General features: G+C 49.2%; 1 protein-coding gene and 1 long non-coding RNA gene across 3 annotated transcripts in view; one reads left to right on the forward strand and one right to left on the reverse strand.

Annotated features, from left to right (window-relative positions):
- Positions 1–755: 755 nt before the first annotated feature.
- Positions 756–14,999, reverse strand: NR2F2 (nuclear receptor subfamily 2 group F member 2). 2 transcript variants are annotated; one of them, XM_032174800.2, is made up of 3 exons: positions 14,693–14,999; positions 6,402–6,929; positions 756–3,683 (listed from the first exon to the last, which is right to left on the reverse strand). In XM_032174800.2, the coding sequence occupies exons 1-3, from the start codon at positions 14,733–14,735 to the stop codon at positions 3,409–3,411; spliced, it is 846 nt and encodes a 281-aa protein (XP_032030691.1). In that variant the 5' UTR covers positions 14,736–14,999; the 3' UTR covers positions 756–3,408. The 2 variants fall into 2 exon arrangements, with proteins under 2 accessions (XP_032030691.1, XP_032030690.1); XM_032174799.2 differs by lacking the exon at positions 14,693–14,999 and adding an exon at positions 8,456–10,019.
- Positions 13,678–21,268, forward strand: part of LOC116481835 (uncharacterized) — a 61,802-nt gene continuing 54,211 nt past the window's right edge. The window contains exon 1 of the long non-coding RNA XR_004251643.2: positions 13,678–13,840. This is a non-coding gene — a long non-coding RNA (uncharacterized LOC116481835). The remainder of the gene's footprint in view (positions 13,841–21,268) is intronic.

Raw genomic sequence — 21,268 nt, forward strand, 5'->3', positions numbered from 1 at the left:
GCCCCCGTCCTTACAGCCGGCTGGATGCTAACCCAGCCGTCTCCGCGGAACCAGCCTCGGACGTCGCCCGCTAACTTTGAGCCCCAGCTCCTCGCGGCCCAGGGAGAGCTAATGGTGAAAGGCCGAGGCAGGGCGACCGCGAGCCGAGCGAGCAGGCTGGAATCCCCCCCGGCCTCAATCTTCCCCCAGGTTTGTTTGAAAGTGGCGAGAAGCAGCGAGCGCCCCTCTCTCTCCTTGCACTATTGTTGCATTTCGCGTCTAACTGGGTTCTCTCACACCCCCGAGGGCCACGAGGAGGAGGGGGAGCGGGGTTGGGAAAAGAAATAAAGCGAGCTCAGATCAGATGAAAAAAAAAAAAAAAAAAACCCAGCAAGGAAAAAGAGACACTTAAAGGGAAAGAGTCGCCATGTTTAGCAGCTTTTTTAAAGATCTCGTCAATTTCACACAGAACGCGCTCGCTGGGTCCCAGCCCTCGTCTTTTGTCCAATTCAGTCGCAGCAAAGATCTTTTGTTCTAACTCAGCGTGAAAAGAAAAACTTTCTTTAAATGCAATAAACTTAAACCGAACTCAAGACTCTAAACAGATCCTCCTCCGGCCACTCTAAACATATACAAGGGGGTTTGTTTTAACCGGTTGAAAAATTTTGGGTCCTGTTTTTCTGCCTCGCAGACCCCAGGCTCATTACTGAAACTTAAGAGTGCGAGAGAGATTTCCAACGTCTAGAACACATGCTTAAAGCATAATAAAACAGGGATTGTCTTTTGCTTTGAAAATCATAAATTATAATTTAATGCCAATAATAATTTACAACAAATGGCTGTTTACAATAAACTAACACAAAACAAACAAGGAAAAGGGCCTGTGTTTTACTTATTAGAGGAACTTCACACACTCACATGGATAGCACTTGGAAGAGGAAGAAAATAAACAACAACCGACAAAACCTCGAACTAAAGGTCAGCAATACTGTGCCATAAGAACATACTTGTATTTATATGTGTATATATCTACAGAAATAAGTGAGAGTCAGATGGAGAACTCTGCGCAAATCAGATTTTACTAGTCTGCGTCTATTGACTGGATCTGAATATTAACGTTTAATACACTTTACAAAATGATCCCTTTTCTTTCACCTCCCTCACTAGTCCTCCCCCCCACCACTTAAAATTAAACCACAACATGCTGAAGTACTGGCGGTGCGGGGGGCGGGGGTGGGGGGGGTGGGGGGTTGGAAACCTTGAATAAGAACAAAATTGCAAGCTCCCAGCACTGAGCTTCCTCCAAACCAGGAAAAGAGAAAGGAAAAATGAAAAAAGACTCCAAAAGAAATAGTTACTACTTCCAAATCAGCACACCCTGTAAAGTTTCCCTCCTTCCTTCTTTCTTTTTCTCTGTCCTGCTTTCTCTTCCTTAATTTGGCTTCTAAGGACAAAGGATGCTAGGAGCAGCACAGATTGTAGCCACACAATCTGAAATGTCAAAATGTCGATGTGTTTTTATGTACATAACTCCAATGGAAAAGATTCCCTTGACCCTGTGGTCATGCTCTCACAGACTGAAGGTAAAGGGGGGAGGGGAGAGGGAAACCAACTGCAAGTTATCATATATACATTAAAAATAGACCTTTCAGTCTTATAACCTATATCACTGAATTTGAAACTCTCTCAACAACCATGCTAGAGTAGAATCAGAATATTTTTAAAAATCGCACCTACTTAAGGAAAAACTCATTGCAAATAACTGTCCTCTAGTTACAATGCTGTGATTAGCTTGCTTGAACGATCTTCTGAGTAACTGTCAGAAATGTACAAAAGAGTATTTTTTTCTGATCATAAAATAGATACTGATCTCAAGATTTCTAATACTTTTTCACAATACCTTCCCTAAGCAGGCACTTAAGTGTGACAAATATTAAGGGCCTTTTTTATTTTCCTGGAAAATCCATTTTTAATTAAAAGGAGGATTAGGTGAATGGGGGTGGTTTACTATATCAGTATGGCACTTCCTAAACCAGAGATAAACCATTAACTTCAGCTCCCCCGCTCAACACACACACACCCAAATTGAACAGGCAAATACAGTAGTCCACCTTTGAACAAACTGACTGAGGGGAGTAAACAAATGCCCCCCACCCCCCACCGCCCCCTGCCCGGCCAGCTAAGCGAGAGCTCACAGGGGCTCTTCTAGATGTAAAGACAGTGAGTGGGGACAGCCAGGTTTCAGATATCAAATAATATTTTAATTTCTGAATACTTTCAATTTTCCTTGGAATATAACACACAAAGACTCGACCAAACAGTTCAGTTATTATAACTTTTACAGTATACAGAAATGTTGCACTTAAAAAAAAAACCTTCAGTTTTTTTAAAACACAAACTGTAAACTCTAAGATACTGAATCAATCACGTTACCTATAAGTGCCAACAGTGTTATTTTTGTCATGCTGATTTCAATGGTATTTTTTAAAAAGGGAAAATATCAACAATTATAATACAAAGGGTTTGCAAATATACAAACAGATATAGGATTTTCATAACAATTCAAGAACTAAGCGGGACCCAATTCAGATTACAAAAGTTCACTTTTTATTCAAAACCTCAGCATGTGTCTTGGACACATTCCTTGGCTGCCAATAAATTCCACAGTTCATTCTCTTTCTTAAAATATTTTTTAAAAGCTAGGTTTGTCATGGTATCTTTTGGGGAGGGGCAGGGTAGGGGAAGTTAAGTGTTATATGTGGTTCCTCCAGTTCTCTAATTAGAGTGCTCAACTTCACCTAAAAATTTTGGTCACCACTTGTAAGTGCGTTTCCATCATCTTTGAGTTGCCTTTTAAAGTTTTATGTCTTCCTATGATATTTTCATGGACTCAGTTTTAATTCTTGCAGAACATATATTTTAATGATACACAGTTTTTAAGAAGCCAAGATTATATCAAAACTTATTATAGAACCACAGAATAAACTGGTTTGGAACCAGAAAAGTACAAAAAAGAACAGCTAGAGGTACATAGACACAGGACAATTAATAATTTGGAAAAAAAAAGACTTACTTTCTCCATTCTGCTAATTGTCTCCCAATCTCCTTAAATGCACTTTTAGCAATGTTTTTCAAAAATTTACCAAAAAAAGAAAAAGACTAATTTCCTTTTTATACAAAAATGATAAGTAGCAAGTTGTTCTGACCGACACAGGAGTTTTTTTTTAATGCATTCTGTAAAAGTTCATTTGACAGTCTTTTTTTTTTTTTTTTTTTGAAATTCACAGTCCATTAAATTCTTCCCCTCTCTTCTTTTAGCAAACTTGTAACATCCTTTTATATCCTTTCTTAACAGAAGGAAATTAAGCAAACAAACCAGTCTTTTGCCTTTTCTTTCTCTGTTTCACTCCCCCTTCTTATTTTATTTATTTATTGAATTGCCATATACGGCCAGTTAAAACTGCTGCCGGACAGTAACATATCCCGGATGAGGGTTTCGATGGGGGTTTTACCTACCAAACGGACGAAAAACAATTGCTCTATGACTGAGGAGGAGACGGTGCGGAGGGAAGGGAGGCGAAGCAAAAGCTTTCCGAATCTCGTCGGCTGGTTGGGGTACTGGCTCCTAACGTATTCTTCCAAAGCACACTGAGACTTTTCCTGCAAGCTTTCCACATGGGCTACATCAGAGAGACCACAGGCATCTGGAAGAAAGTTTAAAAACAGAAGAAGAAGAAGAAGAATTCAGTCATCAGATTAAGAGGTTTGAATTGGGTCACATGAGGTGTGTGCACAGAGCTCTGTCAAACTGCCCCAACCGGAGTTGGAGCAAATGTCTATGTACTGAAAACTTAAGGGGGGGGGGAGGTGGGGTGGGGGAAGAAAGAGCAAGAGACGGTCCTGAAGAAGTGTTTGCTTTAAAATAAAACATAGCTCAGTGTGCTACAGGCTTTCACTGCCCGAGTCCTTAGCCTGGGTCATTGAGAGGCCCAAGCAAAAGTGCATTGGGTCTATCTGGCCCAAGTCAGTAAACAGAAGAAACCAAAACTACTAGCACTCTTTCCCCTCCTCCTCTGTAAATAATAGTTTGGCTTATAATTATATAGGGGTTGGGGGTGGACAACCTGGCCCAGTCCCGAGTAATGGCGTCCACGATCCAGCCTCAGATTCCCCCCAAAGAGGGCGACTCATTTTTCTCCAGTCTTTGAAACTGATTTAAGTGGCCCTTTAAAACTGATCTTGTCAGTTTAGCCTATTGAAGGGCAGCCATGCGAACTGTGATCTCTCTGTTCATTTGAGCTGTTTCTTTTCCCCCCTTTTCTTCTCTCTCCCTTTTTCTCCCACCCCCCTTTATTTTTTAAAACCCAGGTCCCTCCGAGAAGCATCCCCCCTCCCTGTTATCTTCAGGAAAACACTTTTCTTTTTTGATACGTGAAAATACAATAAGTGCCTTTGAAATGAGAAGCTTCTTGGTAAAGGCGGTTCAGGTTGTGACCTGACCTTTCAGGGCTCCCCAGACAAGACTGGGGTTAACACATGCATATTGTGAATCATTAAAACAGATATTCAAAAATAACCACCACCACCTCCACCCCAAGAACCAGAACACACATGCCACCTCCTCATATGTATATCTAGGACTCTGCATGTCTACAGAATGTAGAGGTGTCTGTGGACAGGAACTAAAAGATTTGTTTGCATAGGACTCCTTCCCTCGGCATCCTCAGAACTGTGTGTCTCCCTCTGAATCAGATAACAGGAACCTTTATCTCTTTGTGAGGCGATTTGCATTCTCCACACAGGCCTCCGCATTTTGCAAATAGTCATAAATTAAACTGTTAACGACAGTATCAGGCATTTTTTTTTCCTTGAAAGACCAAGGGTAAGGCTAAGAGCTAGCAATGATATCAAGAAATTAACAACTACCTCCACCATACAAGAAGGTGGGCTAGGTGTCGGGTTGTGGGACAGGGGTGAAAGTGGCTATGAGGTAGGGAAATATCTTGTCTGTGTATCTGCAGCAGGCAAATGTTCTAGATATGAGGGGCACTCGAGAAAAATAATCCCTATCCAAACCTTTGCAAACAGCTTCCCTGCCCAGACACTGGCCTTTAATTGATTACCTAAGGACTTCCAAAGGCAGAATTTGGGGTGGCTGTGTGGGGAGATTTTATGTGGAAAGCAGCAATGTACAAGACAGCAGTTTGAGGACTAAGAACCTGCAAGCTGTTCAGCTAATGACTTAGTTCCCCAGACTTCTTTCAAACAATAAGGAAGAGATTGTGGACCTCCTTTATGTTTGCCACATAAACTACACATCTCTCCTTGTTTCCTGTTACAAGCTTAAAAAATTGTAGTGGGTGACTAGGTTCCAAGCCCTGCTAATGTCCAAATGTTTGTTATTCTTAATCGGGAACCCCTTTCCCCTCTCAGCCATGACTGACAAAAGGACCAGCTGACAACTTAGTACGAGAATGTGAAAGGGGGTTGGTGATTTCCATCCACCTGGGCTATGCTGAACTCAGCCTGGAGGCAGCCAAAAAGCTCAGGTGTGGCCCAAAATGGAAAGCTAGACACTTTCAAAAATCATTTTGCCTCAAGAGTTAATTAAGATCAGATCTATTACTCACACAGGTTAAACTGCATGCAAACTAATTAGATTGCATAATGCAGTCAATGATGGTTTTATATCTCTAGCAATATCCATATCCAGCCCAAGTTGGCATATACTTTGGGTTGTTTGAAAACTGCCTTAAGTGTTTGCTTGGGCAGGGGAAGTAAGAGGCCAGAGTCTTCAACCTCCTGCAGACATTCTGAAGAGTTATGACGGTCCCTTTGCTCCTCTTGCCCCATCCTGACAGATCTTTTCCCCTCTCCTGGCAGTCTGCGTTATTCCAATAAGAATATGATTTTGAAAACTGCTGCCCTCAGGTTGGATTTGCCTGCAGCTCCAACTCCTACGGAGTTAGCAGGCAAACCTTCCCCTGCAGAAACAACGTCAGGGCTGCTCCACTGCCCAGGGGCATCTCCTGGAGGCCCAGCCAGGGCGCTAGAGAAAACCGAGGGCTTGAGGACATTCCCTGGGGCCCAGCAGGCCCAGAGGGCCTGGGCTCAGGAAAGGGAGCAGCAGAGGGCATCCCAATCTGGATACTGCAGGTGGGTGAAACAGGCAGCAGAGGCTGCCCTATGGCCCATTTGGGTTATCTATCTGAAGCATCCTTCCTGAGTCCAGCCTTCCACTCCTCTCCCCAGGACAGGCCTGGTAGTGCCCAGCAGCTATACAAAGTCCCCACTTCAAGGTGCACTCAACAGTTTGGCCTTTCAAGGAGCAGTTTGGGTTTGCACTGGGGACTCCCAAGTTCTCTGGGCCCCAACTCTGGGCTAGGAGCCCATGGGCACGAGAAGACAGGGCTCCTTCCTACCTGAGGTGAACAGGACTATGGCCTTGAGGCAGCTGTACTCGGCTGAGTCAACGTGCAGCGCCTTGAGCTTCTCCACCTGCTCTTGGAAGATCCGTATGTGGTCCATAAAGGCGACCACCCGGTCGGCGGACATGGGCGAAGCATGCAGGCCGGCGGCGGCCAGGAGCGGGGCGACGTGGAGGGGCATGGAGCACTGCGCCGCATTCAACACAAACAGCTCGCTCCAGGTGAGGCGAAGCAGGGCCACCTGGTCCGTGATCTGCAGGTCGGGGAAGAAGGGGATGTTCCGGGCCCACTCGACGGCGCTGAAGAGCATCCTCGCGGCCAGTTCGCAAATGTTCTCGATACCCATGATGTTGTTGGGCTGCATGCATTGGCTGCCGAAGCGCGACGTGGGATAGGGCTCGGCGCGCAACAGCAGGGAAATATATCCGGACAGGTACGAGTGGCAGTTGAGGGGGTCCCCGTTGGTCAGCGCGAACTGCCCGTGGGTCGGCTGGGTCGGCGGCATCCTGCCCCTCTGCACCGCTGCGGGGAGGAAAAGAGACACTCCACAGTTAATGACCAGCCTCAGTCCCCAGGTTCCCCGGCGGGGTCTGCCCCAGCCCGACCCCCACCTGACCCAGGCCCTGAGCAGCGCAAGAACCAGGCAGGCCTGCCACAGAGCTGGAGTCGCCAGGCTCTTGGCACCATTCCTTTCAAACCACCACCCAGGCGAGCTCTGAGGGCCAGAGGGGCACACTTGCCTCCGAGGCCCGCTCGGGGCTGGTCCGCCGAGGACCCAGAATTGGCCACCTTGCCTCGGGGTCCCCGGCGCTGTGGGCGGGATGTAGCATTCTGAGGGCATCTTTCTTCTTTACTGCTAAACAGCTGATATTTCTTATTGATTGGAGGAGAGGGAGCGGGAGGGGCGAGTCTGGGGGGAGGGTGAGACGCTTTTGCAAAAGGCACGAGGGTTCACCCCAGACGGCCTGTGGCCACTCCGGAACGACTCTCTCACAAACCCCGAGGCCCCAGCCCCAGCCTGGCGGGGAACCCCCAGTGAGAGACAAGCAGAGAGCGGAGGTCTGGCGTCTGTCTAATCAGTGTGCTCGGCGAAAGAGACGGAGGGAGAAGGCGGAGAGAGAGAGGCCGGCTAAGGAGAGAGGAAGCCGGGAGAGGCAGGGAGCAGGCGGCCGGCATTAGCGGAGCCTGGGCAGGGCCTGTAAGGGCCGGGGAAAGCCGGCGAGGCTCGGGCTCAGGCTGTTATCTGACTCCGGACCGGGAGAGTCGCTCTCGCAGAAACACAAAGAAACCCCGGCGTTGGCTCGCCCCAACCCGGAGCCCGCGCCCCGCGCCGAGCGCGCCATTGGCAAAGCACGGCTCGCGGCGCTCGGCGAATTTTATATCACAAAGACCCAACTCGCACAGAGCGAAAGCAGCCGCCCAGGGCCCCTCGCCCACCCTTTCCTACTTCCTATCGCGCTGTCTTCGTTTCAAAAGTGAAAGGAAAAAAGAAAGCAGAGGTATTTTTTTTTTTTTTTTAGCAGAATGTTAATCCACGGAGGGTCACATGAGCGCTGCCCGGGCGGCAGCGTTAATACGGCGAAGTGCATAAAATTGCCATTTGTAATTTGAACCTCCTGTACAAAAGTACAATCTCAGGGTTTTTTTTTTTTGAGAGGGGGGGGGCTGGGGAAAGGGGTGAGGGGGAGGGACATGTTGAACATGCAGGAAAAACAAGGGCAGAGAGAGAGAGAAGTAAACTAGGCTTTAAAACAACAACAACAAACACCCCATCCCTTGCAGAAAGGCAGACTTCAGTGAACTCACAATCAATGCAAAGGAAATGGAAACAGCCCAAAGAAAGAGTAAAGAAGGAAATCAGTCGGCCAAAGCATGCGGATTTGGGGTCTGGGTTCCAATGCAGAACTCGCTTCTAGTATAAAACCCCTTTCCGCTGCAATACGAAGAGCAGAGCTTGGGGCTTCTTGTCCTTACCCAGAGCAGGCTAGCCAAACGTACCCAGGACCCCGGGACCCAGGACGAGGGAAGGAGAAATGAGAGGCCGATACCTTCCCGTCTCATGCCCACTTTGAGGCACTTTTTGAGGCGGCAGTACTGGCACTGGTTGCGATGGTGCTGGTCGATGGGACAGTTCCGGTTGGCGCGGCACGTGTAGCTCAGGTTCCTCCGCACGCTGCGCTTGAAGAAGCTCTTGCAGCCCTCGCACGTGAACTGGCCGTAGTGCTTGCCGCTCGACTTGTCCCCGCACACCACGCACTCGATGTGTTGCTGCTGCTGCTGCTTGTCGCTACCCGGGCCGCCAGGGCCGCCCTGGCCACCGGCCGCCGTCTGGGCTGGCGTGCTGGCTGGGCCCCCTTGGCCGGGCGTCTGTGGCGTGTGCGGGGCGCCGGGCGGCGGGCCGGGCACGGGCGGCGCCTGCGAGGCCTGGCTGCCCTGTGAGCCGGGCACCTCGTCCTGGGGGTCGCGCCACGTGCTGACTACCATTGCCATATCTATGGGGGCCGCGTCCGGACTTCCTGCTCCCCTGGCTGCGGGCGGCGGCGGGGCGGCGGCGGCTCCCCGGGTCTCGGGCTCCGGCGCGCCGCCTTTTGTGTGTGCGAGGGTGCAAGAGGGCGCAGGAGGGCGCCCCGGGTGGCTCGGGGGCTGGTTGGTTGAGGTTGGTTAGTTTTTCCTTTTTTGTTTTTGCTTTTGCAAAGTTTTGTCGATTGCTTGTCTGGCCCGGTGTGTTTGTTTTGTTTGTTTCTCTCGGCTCAGCTTTGTTGGTTTCGGGGGGCTTTCCGCCGGGAGGGGAGGGGAAGGGGACAGGAGAGCGAGTGAGAGCAGAACGTGGAGAAAGAGGGAGGGGAGGGAGAGCTGAAGTCGATTGTCTGGCTTCAAGACAGAAGTAGGAGGCAAAAAAAAAAAAAAATCTCTCCAAAGATCTTGCTCGCTCTCACTCTCTCCCTCCCTCTCTCGTTCACTCTCTCGCTCTTAGAGCTGGTGTGCAGCCGAGGAGTTGGCGGAGGAGGAGGAGGAAGAGGAGGAGGAGGAAGAGGAGGTGGTGGTGAAGGAGGAGGTAGAGGAGGAGGAGAGGCGACTGTCCGGGGGCCAAGTCCAGGGCAGCCCACAGTCAGCCATTCAGGAAAGCCATCGAAATCAAGAGGACTAGGAGATCGGAGGCGCCGGGTGCGGGCGCGCCCAGGGAGCCAGGCAGGCCGGGGCGGAGGCCGGCGGCCCGCAGAGTGGCCGGAGCGCTGCCCGGGTCCGGGGGAATCAGCATGAAAGTGGTCCGCGTCGGGCGCTGCGCGGCGTCGTCCTGGCGCTGGGCCGCCGCCGCCGCCGCCTGCCCCGGGCGTCCGGCGCGCGCCTCGCTCTCTCCGGCCGCCGCCGCCCTCAGTCGCTGGGTGGAGGCCGCTCGCCGTTCCCTGCGGGCCGCCCGGGCCGCCGCTGCCGCCGGAGCCGCCGCCGAAGCCGCCGGGTCGGGCCCGGAGCCGCCGCGTCTAGCGCCGCCGCCGCCGCTGAAGTCGCTGCTGCCGCCGCTGCCGCCGCCGGAGCCGTTGCTGCTGCTGCTGCCGCCGCCGCCTCACACACATAGGGAAAGAGTCAACTCGCCGGCGGCGGGGGAGAAATGATAAAAGAGAGAGAGGAGGGCAGATCACCACCTAGAAGCACATCCTTCGTGCGCAGAGGGGGGAGAAAAAGACGGAGAGAAAGAATGAAAGAGGGGAAAAAAGGCAGCACGGCACCCGGAGAAAGGAGGCAACTCGGGGAGAGGAGGAGGAGGAGAAGAAAACACACACGCGCGCACGCACACACACACCGCGGAGAGAAAAGAACAGAGAATCAAAGTGATCAAATATGCTAAAAAGGGGGGCGCGGGAGGGAATGCGATTTATAGGCGCCGGGGCTGGCAGAAGTGGCTTCTCCGCGATCAGCTCACTGAGCTCTCTATATAGTGAACTTTGACACGACTGCTGCAACTTAGCGCACGTTGCCATGGCGACGGCGCGCCTTATAAGGCAGCAGCCGGGGTTGGCCTGGCCAGGCGCGCGCGCGCCGCCCCCTCGCCGTCATTGGCCGGACTGCGGCGGCCCCGCCATGGCGGCCGCGGGCGCAGCCCGGTCCTAGCGCGAGCGGCGTCGCCGGCGCGGCGCGGGGCACGCGGGGGACCGGGGGTTGGGGGGGGCGGGGACGGGGTGGCCGCGCCGCCGCTGCCGCCGAGCGGGGGGATGGGCCCGTGCTGGTCCTGCGAGCGCTGGCTCTACTCTCCCCACTTCCCGCACCCGGGGTTTCCGCCCCGGCGGGGAGACTAGCGCAGCGCGCACACACGTCTCTTAAAGGCTCCGCGAGAGGCTTTGGATGGAATCGGGGACTTTGCCTCTCGCAACTTGGCGGTGTCACGAAAACCGCCGCTCGCGCACCACCCGGGACTCCTGGCGCATCTTAGTGCCCACAATGCCAAAGAAAAGTTCCCTGGTTTCTTTGCAGAGGGGTAGGGAGTGAGGGTGGGAAGGTGCCACGAACTGAGCTTGTAGGCATTTTCCAAACGAAAGATTTGGCCAAATCCGGGTCATGGCAAACCCTTCTCTTAATTAACTCTGATCGCTTGTTCGGTTTGGTGGCATATATGTGTGTGTGTGTGTGTGTGTGTGTGTGTGTGTATATATATATATATATTCTTTTCAGAGGATAAAGGCCGTTCTGTTTCTGTATATTCCTTGTAGGGTTAACATTTCACAGGTATGTGGCCTGACATTTTAATTGCCCAAATAAAGCATCTCGGATGCTGAGAAGCAGAAGTAGACTTCATCTGATTGTCATGATGCAATTAAAATCAATTTTCCTCAACTTTACCCTCTCTCGCTGGTTTTAGCTAACTCTCCAGCCAACATCCTGCCACACATCCAGTCATGGTGAGAGGGGAAAGACCTCTGCCCACTGATGGACAGGAGGAGGCAGCCGCCCAGCCTCCCCTGTGCACACCCTCTGTACACACATGTAAGCGCACATGTATCAGATGCACATTTGTCAATGTACACAGACAAAGACTTCACTGACTATGCTTCTAGGTCATAGAACAGTTGAGTACGGACTTCATTGTTCCTCAAGTTCTTTTTAAGCATTCATATAGTCATTAAAACGCACCCAGAGATTCTGCCCCAAATGGGAAATAATACTAGTACAGGTCACAAGAACCAAACCCAAGCCATATTCTACCTCAAGAAGTCACTGCAAAAAGAACAACTTCATAGTCTATTGCCATTCTGCTCCATGTGCTAAAATAATTGAGACAGTTGTGTCTTTGAATTCCAGGGTGTCTGGTTTTAAACGTCAAACATGTAGAATTGCTCTCAGAACACACTATATTCCAACGCAGTAAACTTGTTGTTTATGACCAGTTAGTGAATTATCATTATTCCACATTTAGACAAGAAAATTGTGTCCCCTTTGTACACACTTTGCACCAAGAAAAAAAACCTTATGCCGGTAAACCAACCAGGTTTGTGAACAATTAAAATATTTTACACAAAAGACGCTGAGCTCCAGGAAAGAAATGAACACATATGAAGAGTAAATGACGACCACAGAAAACATCCTTGGTAGCTGAAAAAAAACTGACAGGATAAAGATATTTTAAAAATAAACCATACATATAATTGACATGTATAGATTACATTTTATATTCAATTCTCTTTACACACATAGGCAGAATATGAGGTAAGGACTAAAGATCTGGGCAGATAGGGGCTGGTTTTTAGGAAAGGAAAAATCTTCTTTAAGCTTCATTCCTGAAACCTCAGCCCTTACTCTTTCTCCGATGAAATCACGTATTTCACTAAAGCTGCAGGTTCTCGGTTTATTTGAAAGTTGTTAAAAAAAAAAAAAAAAAAAAAAGCCCAACAAATCTGTAGTGGACACTCAACTATCATAAACCTGGTGTGTAATAAGATTGCCACAGAGTGAAGCCAAGCTGAGAATTTCAGGTTAATTAGAGACACAATATAACTTTCTCCTAAAGAGGATAAGAAGGATGGGAAAGAAATCATTACAGAGGAGAAGGTTTTGGGTAGTTGTTGTTGTCTTCCCTTCCAACCTCTATGATTCAGGAATTGCTAATGTCAGTAGATTCGGGACAAGCTCAGCTGAGATGTGGCGAAACTGGGGTTGAGATAGGAAATCTAATGGGCATTCCCATCTCAATAGAGGATGAAAATAATTGATTATAGGGAAATCTTAATCTCACCTCCTGAATGAGGAGACTTCCATAGCAGATTACCTTTTACAAACATGGGAAGGGACAAGCGAGGAGGAAGAGCTTCCCCAGTCCACTTAGAGATTTTTGGAATTTGAAGTATGTTCTGATGGCCTTAGATTGAAATGGAAGAATTTCCTAACCATATCTTAAAAAATTGGAGCCTGCTAGGCAAATGATCACAGGGTTGCCATAAAGTCAGGGGTGTTTCACTCTGTATTTTAGGACTCATTCACTTATGAAATGCTGTTACAAGGGGGAAAAAATCACCGTATGAATTATACTTAATTTTAATGCATAGAAGAAGAGACAAGACTACAGACTGAGAAGAAAAAAGGGCAAAAATATTTTAAAATGTCTTCTCCAGAGATGCTCACTTGCTGTGCGTCTAAGGTTAAAAAGCTCTGAGAAGATAAAATCAATATATTATTGTTGTTTTTTAAAAATCCAACTCAGTCTTTTTTTTGCAGATGTAAATTTATTTTAATGAGAAGAATGGCAAGCTTTAATTTGCCTAGAGAAAGTTGGGACAACATTTGCCCTAATCTAAAAAAGAAAAGAAAGAAACTCAACACCCAGGAATATAATTTTCTTGCAGAAAGTGGCCTGATGGGCTGTATTTCTTTACAGATTAAATCACAATATGAATACAGACCCCAGCAAATGCCGAGTTTAACTCTGAACTCAGTAGAAACCAGTTCCGTCCTCCAGGATTCATTGAATTCCTCCTTTCCCTCAATCTAGTCCGTGTGTGTTTTTCTCTTCCACCACACTGGAGCTCCATGAATAGGGAAAGGGGCTTCCATTGTGTCCCTCTGAACTTCCAAGTCAATGCAATTTTTAACCACTGGCTTGTGGTACTTTGAAAATCACCAGGGGCTGTCAGAGTTAGGTCCTCTGAAAAATTTACAGTGCTAAATCAGAGCATATGCTGGGAGGGAAAAAAATTGCTTAAGATTGGAGCAAGTACAGTATCTGTCTGCCCCCTAGTGTAAGAGTCCTCGCTGCCTAAAATTCAACTTTAAAAGAAAAGGAGCTCTTAAAGGGAAACGACTTTGGACTCACGTAGGCATAGGAGAACGAAACTTCTGTACATTTTAATCCGAATAATTCTTCAGGATTTAAAATTAATTGGCTCTGGCTTGGTTGGACCGTAGTCGGATCTCGCCACCTCTGCGTTTCCCGAGTCACTGGCGAAGAGGTGATTTTTTTTTTTTTTTTTTTGAACTGGGTTTATGTGCGTCCCCCTCACCCCCTCCTCTCTTTTTCTTTCTCTCTGTCTCTGTCGTCTCTCTCACTGGCTTTTTTAAAATGAGGAACCGCTCCTTGAATGTTCTGGACAGAGCACAGAATTGCTTCTTAAGTCAGCCCGGCGCGGTTGTAATAGACAGCAAAAAGGTAAACGTTTGCCTGAAATCCGCACGCCAGCTCCACCACCCCGCCCGATGGTGAGTACCCTTCTCGTCGCGATTCTCCTTCTAGCTTAACCGAGCGCTCGCCTACCCGAACCGTGGCCGAGGGCGCCGGGCTAGGCTTTTCTCCCTCCCCGCCTGCCTGGCTGTCAGTTGCACAAGGTTGCAAAATGAAGCGCAGAGGCAAAGCGAACAGTAAATTCTGATACTTAGTGCGAGCCTAGCAGCTCCTTTGCTAGAAAACCGAGTCATCTGCTGCTTGGAAAACCACGCTTATAGGACTGGTTTTTAGTTTGTTCTATGGAAGGAAATGAGTTTGAGGAGACAGGACGAGGAGATAGGAGGCTTCGCAGTCTTAACGCTTCGGTTTAATCATATTTTGGCAGCTTTGCAATTGTATTTTCCCCCTCTCCCCCTCCACCATCTCTCCTACCACACACATGTAATAAAATATGGCAATGCATTGAATTGACTCTGTTCCCCCCTTCCCCGAACCCCTTAAACCACAGCCCTCGGCATTTCATACACGTTAGCAAACCCATATTTTGAAAAGCCCCAAGTCATCCCCAACCCCACACAGCACAAGGAGAAAAGTGAGAAAGGAAAGAGAGAGAGAAAAAAAATACTGTAAGTAAACATACCAAAACCATATTTGCCTTGTTCAAGGTCCCAAACCGCTTGCATCTTCCTCCTAAACTGGAATAACTCTCCTTTAGTTTGGCGGGTGAAATAAATGCTTTGTTGGCCCCCTGAAAAGATGTGTCTTTGATAATTAAAGAGAATCTCCTCCTCGGTGTTTATCTAAGCGATTGTGCAAACTGATAAAAAGTAGGCACTAGCCTGCAGGGAAAAAGAGGAAAGGTGAAGGGAGAGATCTTCCACCTCAAGGAAGTGCTTCCCCATGTATTAGGCTCTCTCAGCCTTGGAAAACCCTGCACACTAACTTTAGAGAGACAAGGTTTCAGGGAGCTTTGTACATAGCTGCTGAGGAATGCAAGCCTCGCCTTTAAGAAAAAAAACCCCAAACCGTAGGTAGGAGATGTCTGGAGTGATCCTTGTCTCTCATCTCATTCCTTAGAAGGAAGAGAGCGTTGTTACACCTTGTTTGGGGCTGGAAAGACGAGACTTTAAAAACACCCGTCCAATTGAAAAAAATCTCCCAACTTAATGAGTTTAGTCGGAGGCTGGAGCAAACGGCTCAGCCTCAGCAGAAAACCGCCAACAACTATAGGCGATATTGCAAAGCAAGACGACCCAAGGCACAGCCAAATTCCACTGTTTGGGGTCGAGAGAGATGGAGGCTAATCCTAAAGCAAGTTGGGAAAAAACAGAGGTGGAAGAGGAGGGGGAAAAAGCATCAGCCTCGCAGACTGGCAGACAGGCTCCCCTCGTCCTGGATCAAAGATAGAACTTGAGACAAGAGGGCAACATTTTTCCTAGGAATCCGTTGGAATCCTCATTTTCTACTTTTAACTCAAGTCTCCCCAAGTGATTTTTTCCCCCTCTCCCCTGTGGATTTCTGCCTCCCCCCTTTCCGGTCCTTATTCTAGAACTTTCCTGAGGAGGAAATCTATTTCTTTTGGGGGGAGGGGTTCCCCATTCCATGCCTTCAGATAATGAATGCTTGATTCACCCCCTCCCTTTCTCTACTCCCCAAAACGAATAAAGGAAGCAGGAATACGGTAACTAGTGAAAATTGAATATAAACTATGCTGCCTCTCACAGTTTAATACAGTTTTAACTAATGGATTTTTGTTTTGTTTTGTTTTAAGAGAAGAATAATGGGGAAACACGGATCTTTTATTTTAGGAAACTGTTATGGTAAGATCTATGTCAGACTTGACAAATGGAACTAACGCTCTTCGGCTGCTTCTTGTCCTTGTCTTAAACAGGAATTAAGTTAAACACAGTGCTGAATGTTAATTACATGTTTACTGGCTAATGAAAATTACAAATGGTTTTGCCACCTCAAACAATGATGAAAACTCTGAAGACACTGTAATTATATACTTTGAGCAAAATAACTCAGAATATTGATCATAAGAAGTGTAAATCTTTTTTAACTATTCATTAATACCATAAATATGGGCTACAGAAGTTTTTCCTTGCGGTTTGTCTCATCAGTTATACTGAGTGGATGGATGGTGAGGCTCCTCTGGGGAGGAGGTGAACTCATTCTCTTAGTAGAAGGAGGCCACTTGTGTAACTCGGGGGTGCCCCCTCCCTTTCGCCCCCGCCCCCTTCATCCCCAGCAGAAGGTCGAGGAATAGTTGAACAGGAAGGCTGGACTCAGGGCAGGTGAAGGTGATCACAGCCTGGCCTTTTCCCTCCCCTCCCTGCCCATCTCACTCCTCTCACTTCTCCCTTTCCTGCCAGTTCTGATCGATGACTGCCTTCCCCAGCTCGGGCACCAGTGGGATAACCTGGCATTCGGGGATTCCTAATGGAGGACCAGTTAGACCAAGAAACTCACCCCACCCACAACCCAGCCATGGAGCCCTGACAACTTAAATTCCCTCCTTCAGAGATGGCTCAGGCAGTTCATTGCAAAAGAAGGAGAAAAAAAAGTTAGAGATGGAGGTTGCTATTGGGTAAGGTGGCTCAGGCGGCTGAACCAGAACTGGTTTCCCTGGGTTTGGGAGCAGAAAAAATTTTTTGTTGTGGTTTCCTTTTAACTTTGGCCAGAGTTGTAGTGCTGGCAGCCACTCGAATCTAGGAGGTCAAAGGTGAGGGCTGCACTAACCCTAAACGGCTGTCCTGGCCTGGCCACAAGGCCAAACAGGCAGGGGAGAGGGGGTTTGTCAGCCTTGCAGCTTGGAACTTTGGAGGGGGCATCTGTGGAACCCATACTTGGGGGGCACAGCATCAAGTGTGGGTTTTAAGTGAAATATTGAGGATTTTTTTTTAAAAAGTGCCCTAGGCTTGTGGGACTAGAGTCCTCTTTTTCCCTGAGAATTCCCAAGGCGCTGGTCTTTGTCTTAGAAGGAATGGAGTTTCTGAATGGTGTGAAAGGGACAGAGAGGGTCGCTTCAAATCGATTTTACTTGTCCTTTCTGTCTTTTCGGATCAACGCCCTTCAATGGGCACAGAGGTGCTCTTTCAACCAAAAACTTGTGCTACATTTTCTGCCTGTATTGGTGCTAAATACAATAAGCACTGGGCAGGGTTTTTTTTTTTTTCTTTGCTCTCCAAAGCAAGAAAGCACCCTAATTAAATTGTTTTATATGGACAGTCAAGACGGACCAATTAAGTATGCATTAGTATAAAGATATGGTCTGCAGATAAGGTTGTTTAGAAAATCATGTGTAGGACAAAGGAGAGGGCGCTAGCATTTTGGAGAGGTGCCTAGACCCAGCAAGGTCATGCCCCTTCCTCCTTGGGCCCCAGGGGAATTGCAAAGGCCCGGGCCCCAGGTGAGAGGGGAACAAGCTCGTTAACAGGTGGGCGACAATGCCGGAGACTTTCAGGCCCGAAGCCCCGGCCCAAGAGTAGTGGAGTCCGAGGGTCGGGATTCCTCACATCTTACTTGGGCAACGTAGCAGACCGAGGTAGCGGGTTTCGTAGCACGCAGCGGGACCCCGCAGTGCCCTACTCCAGGTCGAGCCCACTACCCGATGTGCCAGGTCCACAGTGCGGCCCTGCAATAATGAAATCGTCTGCTCCCGGGGAAGGCCAGGAGGGCCAGGGGACACAGACAGTGTCACGGCCGCAGCCCTCTCACAGCCACTATCAGGGCAGGAGGCGTCCACCTAATACCTCCAAGCTAAGCGCTTTTTCTCATCTTAGGAAAGGGGAGTTTTTCTGCGAGGGAAGTATCGCTCCCACCCGACGCCATCCGGCCCGATGGACGTCGAGGATCAGTCTCTAGAGCAGGAGAAAGGCCGAGGGGTCGGAGAAAGGGTAGCAGGGAGAGCGGCCGTCGTCCAGCTGATGCAGCTCTGGGCTTCTCCACCCCCTCTCCTCCCTCAGAGGTGTGGGCGGGCGGAGAGCATCTCTCCTCCAAGGAGGCGACCCCCATAGCAGGGGCCGGGGCCTCCCCGCGTCGCCGCTCAGGGCTGTGATAGGTGGTCCCGGGCCGAGGGGGCGCGAGCGCCGCGCGTTGCAGCTGGAAGGGCTCGCAGGGCGCACGGGGCAACCCTTAGTAGGGCGGGAGGGAGGAGTGGGGGCGAGGATTAGAGCCTGGGGAAGTCGCTGAATGTCAAAAGTAAAAGGTTGAAAAGCCAATTTTCCAGGCGCGCTTTCGCCCCCCTTAGCTGGTTGCAGGGGCCGTAAATCAGCGGCCGGCGGCGAGGGCGGGAGGAGCCCCCTCGGCGAGCTCGGCGCGGCCCCGCCCGGACCGTGCGCACCTCCCGGTGGGCCCCGAATCGATCCGAAGCCTAGCTAAGGATGTCACCGCACTAAATATTTACTGATCACACACAAATAGCCGGGGCTCGAACGATTTTCCTCTGTGAGGAGAGCGCGGAGAGAAGGGTAAATCATTTTATTAGTGTGGATAAAGCCCAGAGCACACTCCGGGCTGGAGTGTTTTAAGATGTGTCTTCAACAGGATGAAAAGAGTTAGGGAAATCGATACCGAGTGATTAGAAGCCCCCGGGGTGACGAAGGGGGACTGGGCTTTCAAGGATTTGGCGAGGCCGAGAGCGGGGAGCAGGCCTCGAGGGGGGCGGCCCGACCACCGCTAGGGAGCTCCTCGGCTCGGGCCTCCGTCCCTCCCTCCCTCCTCGACGGGAGACGCGAGGGCGCAGCGAGCTGCAGGGAGTCCACTGCGGCCAGGCTTCGTGGTGCCGGCGCCGGGTGAAGGCTGCGCGGGCCGCCGCGGGGCCGAGGGCTTGAGAGCCACTGGCTTCACGCCGCGAGTGGCAGTGGCCAGGTAGCCGCGGGAGTGGATTGCAGGCGCGGTGTGGGAACGCCGGCAAGTCCCCCACACGCAGTCTCTCCAGACAGCCTCGGGGATTAAAGGTGTGGCCTAAACGAGTTGCATTTCTCCTGCTGGCATTTCGGGTACTCCTCCCAGCCGCGACCCGATGCACCCTCGAACTTTCTCCCGGAGAAATCTCTACCCATCCTGTCTTTTAATATTTTTCAAGAGGTCTCAATGGCCCATCCCCGCCAGCTGCCTCTTCCTCCCACCTACTCGGTGTCAGGGGTGGCCGCCGGGTGGCAGAACCCGCTGGGGACTGCCGGGAGAGTGGATTCCAGGTTCCCTGCTCGTGGGCAGGTGGGACGACATCTGAGGCCGAGGAGGAAGGCAGGGGGCTGGGTGACAGACACCGAGGAAGCCCCAGGACGTCTGCGTCCTCTCCTAGGCGGGAACTCAGCTTTGGGGGTATCAGGCCACCCCCAGCGATGGAAACCCGCCCGGGGCCCTTGGCTGGGTACTGCGAACCCAAGTGGCCAAGGAGTAAAGGCTGGCAGGGCTTGACGAAGTTAGCAAGGCTTTGAAGGGAGTTTGCTGGGAGGGAGAGCAAAACCCCCAAACTCAAGCAGCGAAGTCCTGGTGCGAAAATGACTTTTCACTTCTCCAAGCGCAAGTCTCCCTCGCTACTGTGAACAAACCTTGAGGTTCGAAACAGCTGCAAATAATCAAGTAGGCGCAAATTTCGGGAGGGGAAAGGAGGGGCGAAAGGTAAGAAAAGGGGAGAATCTTTTTCGTTCCTTCTTCCTTTTCCCGCTCCTGGCCTTTTCGTAAATATCTGCGCTCCCTAAAGCAACTGATAGCTACCTACGTTTGTTTATTTATTTAGAAAGGTTCACCCCCACACCACCCTCCAATTGCTCGATTTTCTTGGCAGCTTGAGGGATCCAATCCAGGCTGCCCTGCTTGGCTCTTCGGTGCAACAGGAAATATAGCTGCAGATCCAATTAACCATTTTCCAGAAGAGAATTTTTTTTTTTTTTTTAATGAATCCCAGTGGATTGAAGCCACCGTGTTCAGGTGTGAGGCTATCGGGGACCTCGCATTCCTTCCTCGGTAATCCTCTAATTCCTGCATTGGAAGTTCGCAAGCCAAGCTGACCTGGAAGGTGTCAGGAGCCGGGTGTCCATTAACCCTTCTTGGTCTTGGCCGGAACGAAGGTTAACTACACTAATCTACCAAAAGGAGACGTAGCAAAAAGGAACCGAGGGAGGGAGGGAGTAAAGGAAGAAGGAAGAAAGGAGGAAAGGGTATATTCACTCTAGTTGCCAGAATTTTAGAGCTCTGCCCTTCACTGGTCTTCTCCCACCTCCACCCTTCCTATGAAAGCAGGTTTCCATTCAGAGAGACAACAGTCTCATCCATCAACCGCAGCACACTCCATGGAGATGGACTTTAGAGAATAAGAAGATATAATATAGCGAAATATTTTCTTGTATTTAACTGACCGCCCAGTCCATTTAAAAAATATTTCTAACCATGACTGCAACAGTAGATTGCTGTGGCAGAGAGTTTTAAAAACAAAAACAAAAACAAAAACAACAACAACAAAAAAATTACATGGTTTATTTAAATAAAAGCTAATTTTAGAATCTTGTCAGTAGCCAAATTATAGCCATAAAATCTGGGTGAGATTAGAAAAATATATTCCGCTGGTTTCAAACCTGGTGGCATTCTAATGGGTAGTTGTCTGATAGTTATATGCATGAAGGTGTATGCACGTGGGCGTGTATATTCTTATGGTGTTAGAAGTTCCTTGATGGATTAAAGGTTCATATACTCAGGCACTAGATAGAGGCTGTCACTCATGTGTACTGGCAAAAAGGCAGAAGGCAGTGCAAAAAAGAGTTTTGAATGAGCTCCTTAGAGTCACCATTGTTGAAATACAAGCTGAAGCAACTTAGTTATGGTAGAGCTGTTGTGGCTTGCAAAATTACAGAAAGACACCTCAAAGTAAAACCATCAATTTTGCAGTTTCGTAGCTCTGGCAGGGCATTTAAATAAAAGGTGAGCATCTTTTGCCTAAATATTTAAAAATTCAGGGATATGCTACTCCTTCTATTTTACTTTTCAATGGATTGAAGAATTAAAGGAGAACAGGCTATAGCTAGAGATGATGGCATAAGGGGGCTCTCTGCCCATTTAACAAAGTGTGATGTGGGCTATACATGCTTTTAATACTAATATTATATTGTAAGGCAAATCCTGCTGAGAAAGTTCCAAAGACATCTAAAGCCATGTGGACATCAGTTCATACTTAGTAGTGGACAGAGTGAGGAATTATTGTCTGGTTCTATAT

The sequence above is a fragment of the Hylobates moloch genome, unplaced genomic scaffold, assembly GCF_009828535.3.
Source record: "Hylobates moloch isolate HMO894 unplaced genomic scaffold, HMol_V3 SCAFFOLD_14, whole genome shotgun sequence".
Classification (NCBI taxonomy): domain Eukaryota; kingdom Metazoa; phylum Chordata; class Mammalia; order Primates; family Hylobatidae; genus Hylobates; species Hylobates moloch.

Coding starts and splice junctions, on each gene's coding strand:
- NR2F2 (XM_032174799.2), bottom strand. CDS start 8,897: ATGGCAATGGTAGTCAGCACGTGGCGCGACCCCCAGGACGAGGTGCCC. Junction 6,930..8,455: donor AGTGGGCATGAGACGGGAAG/GTATCGGCCTCT, acceptor TCCTCCCCGCAG/CGGTGCAGAGGGGCAGGATG. Junction 3,684..6,401: donor CATAGTCCTGTTCACCTCAG/GTAGGAAGGAGC, acceptor ACTTTCTTCCAG/ATGCCTGTGGTCTCTCTGAT.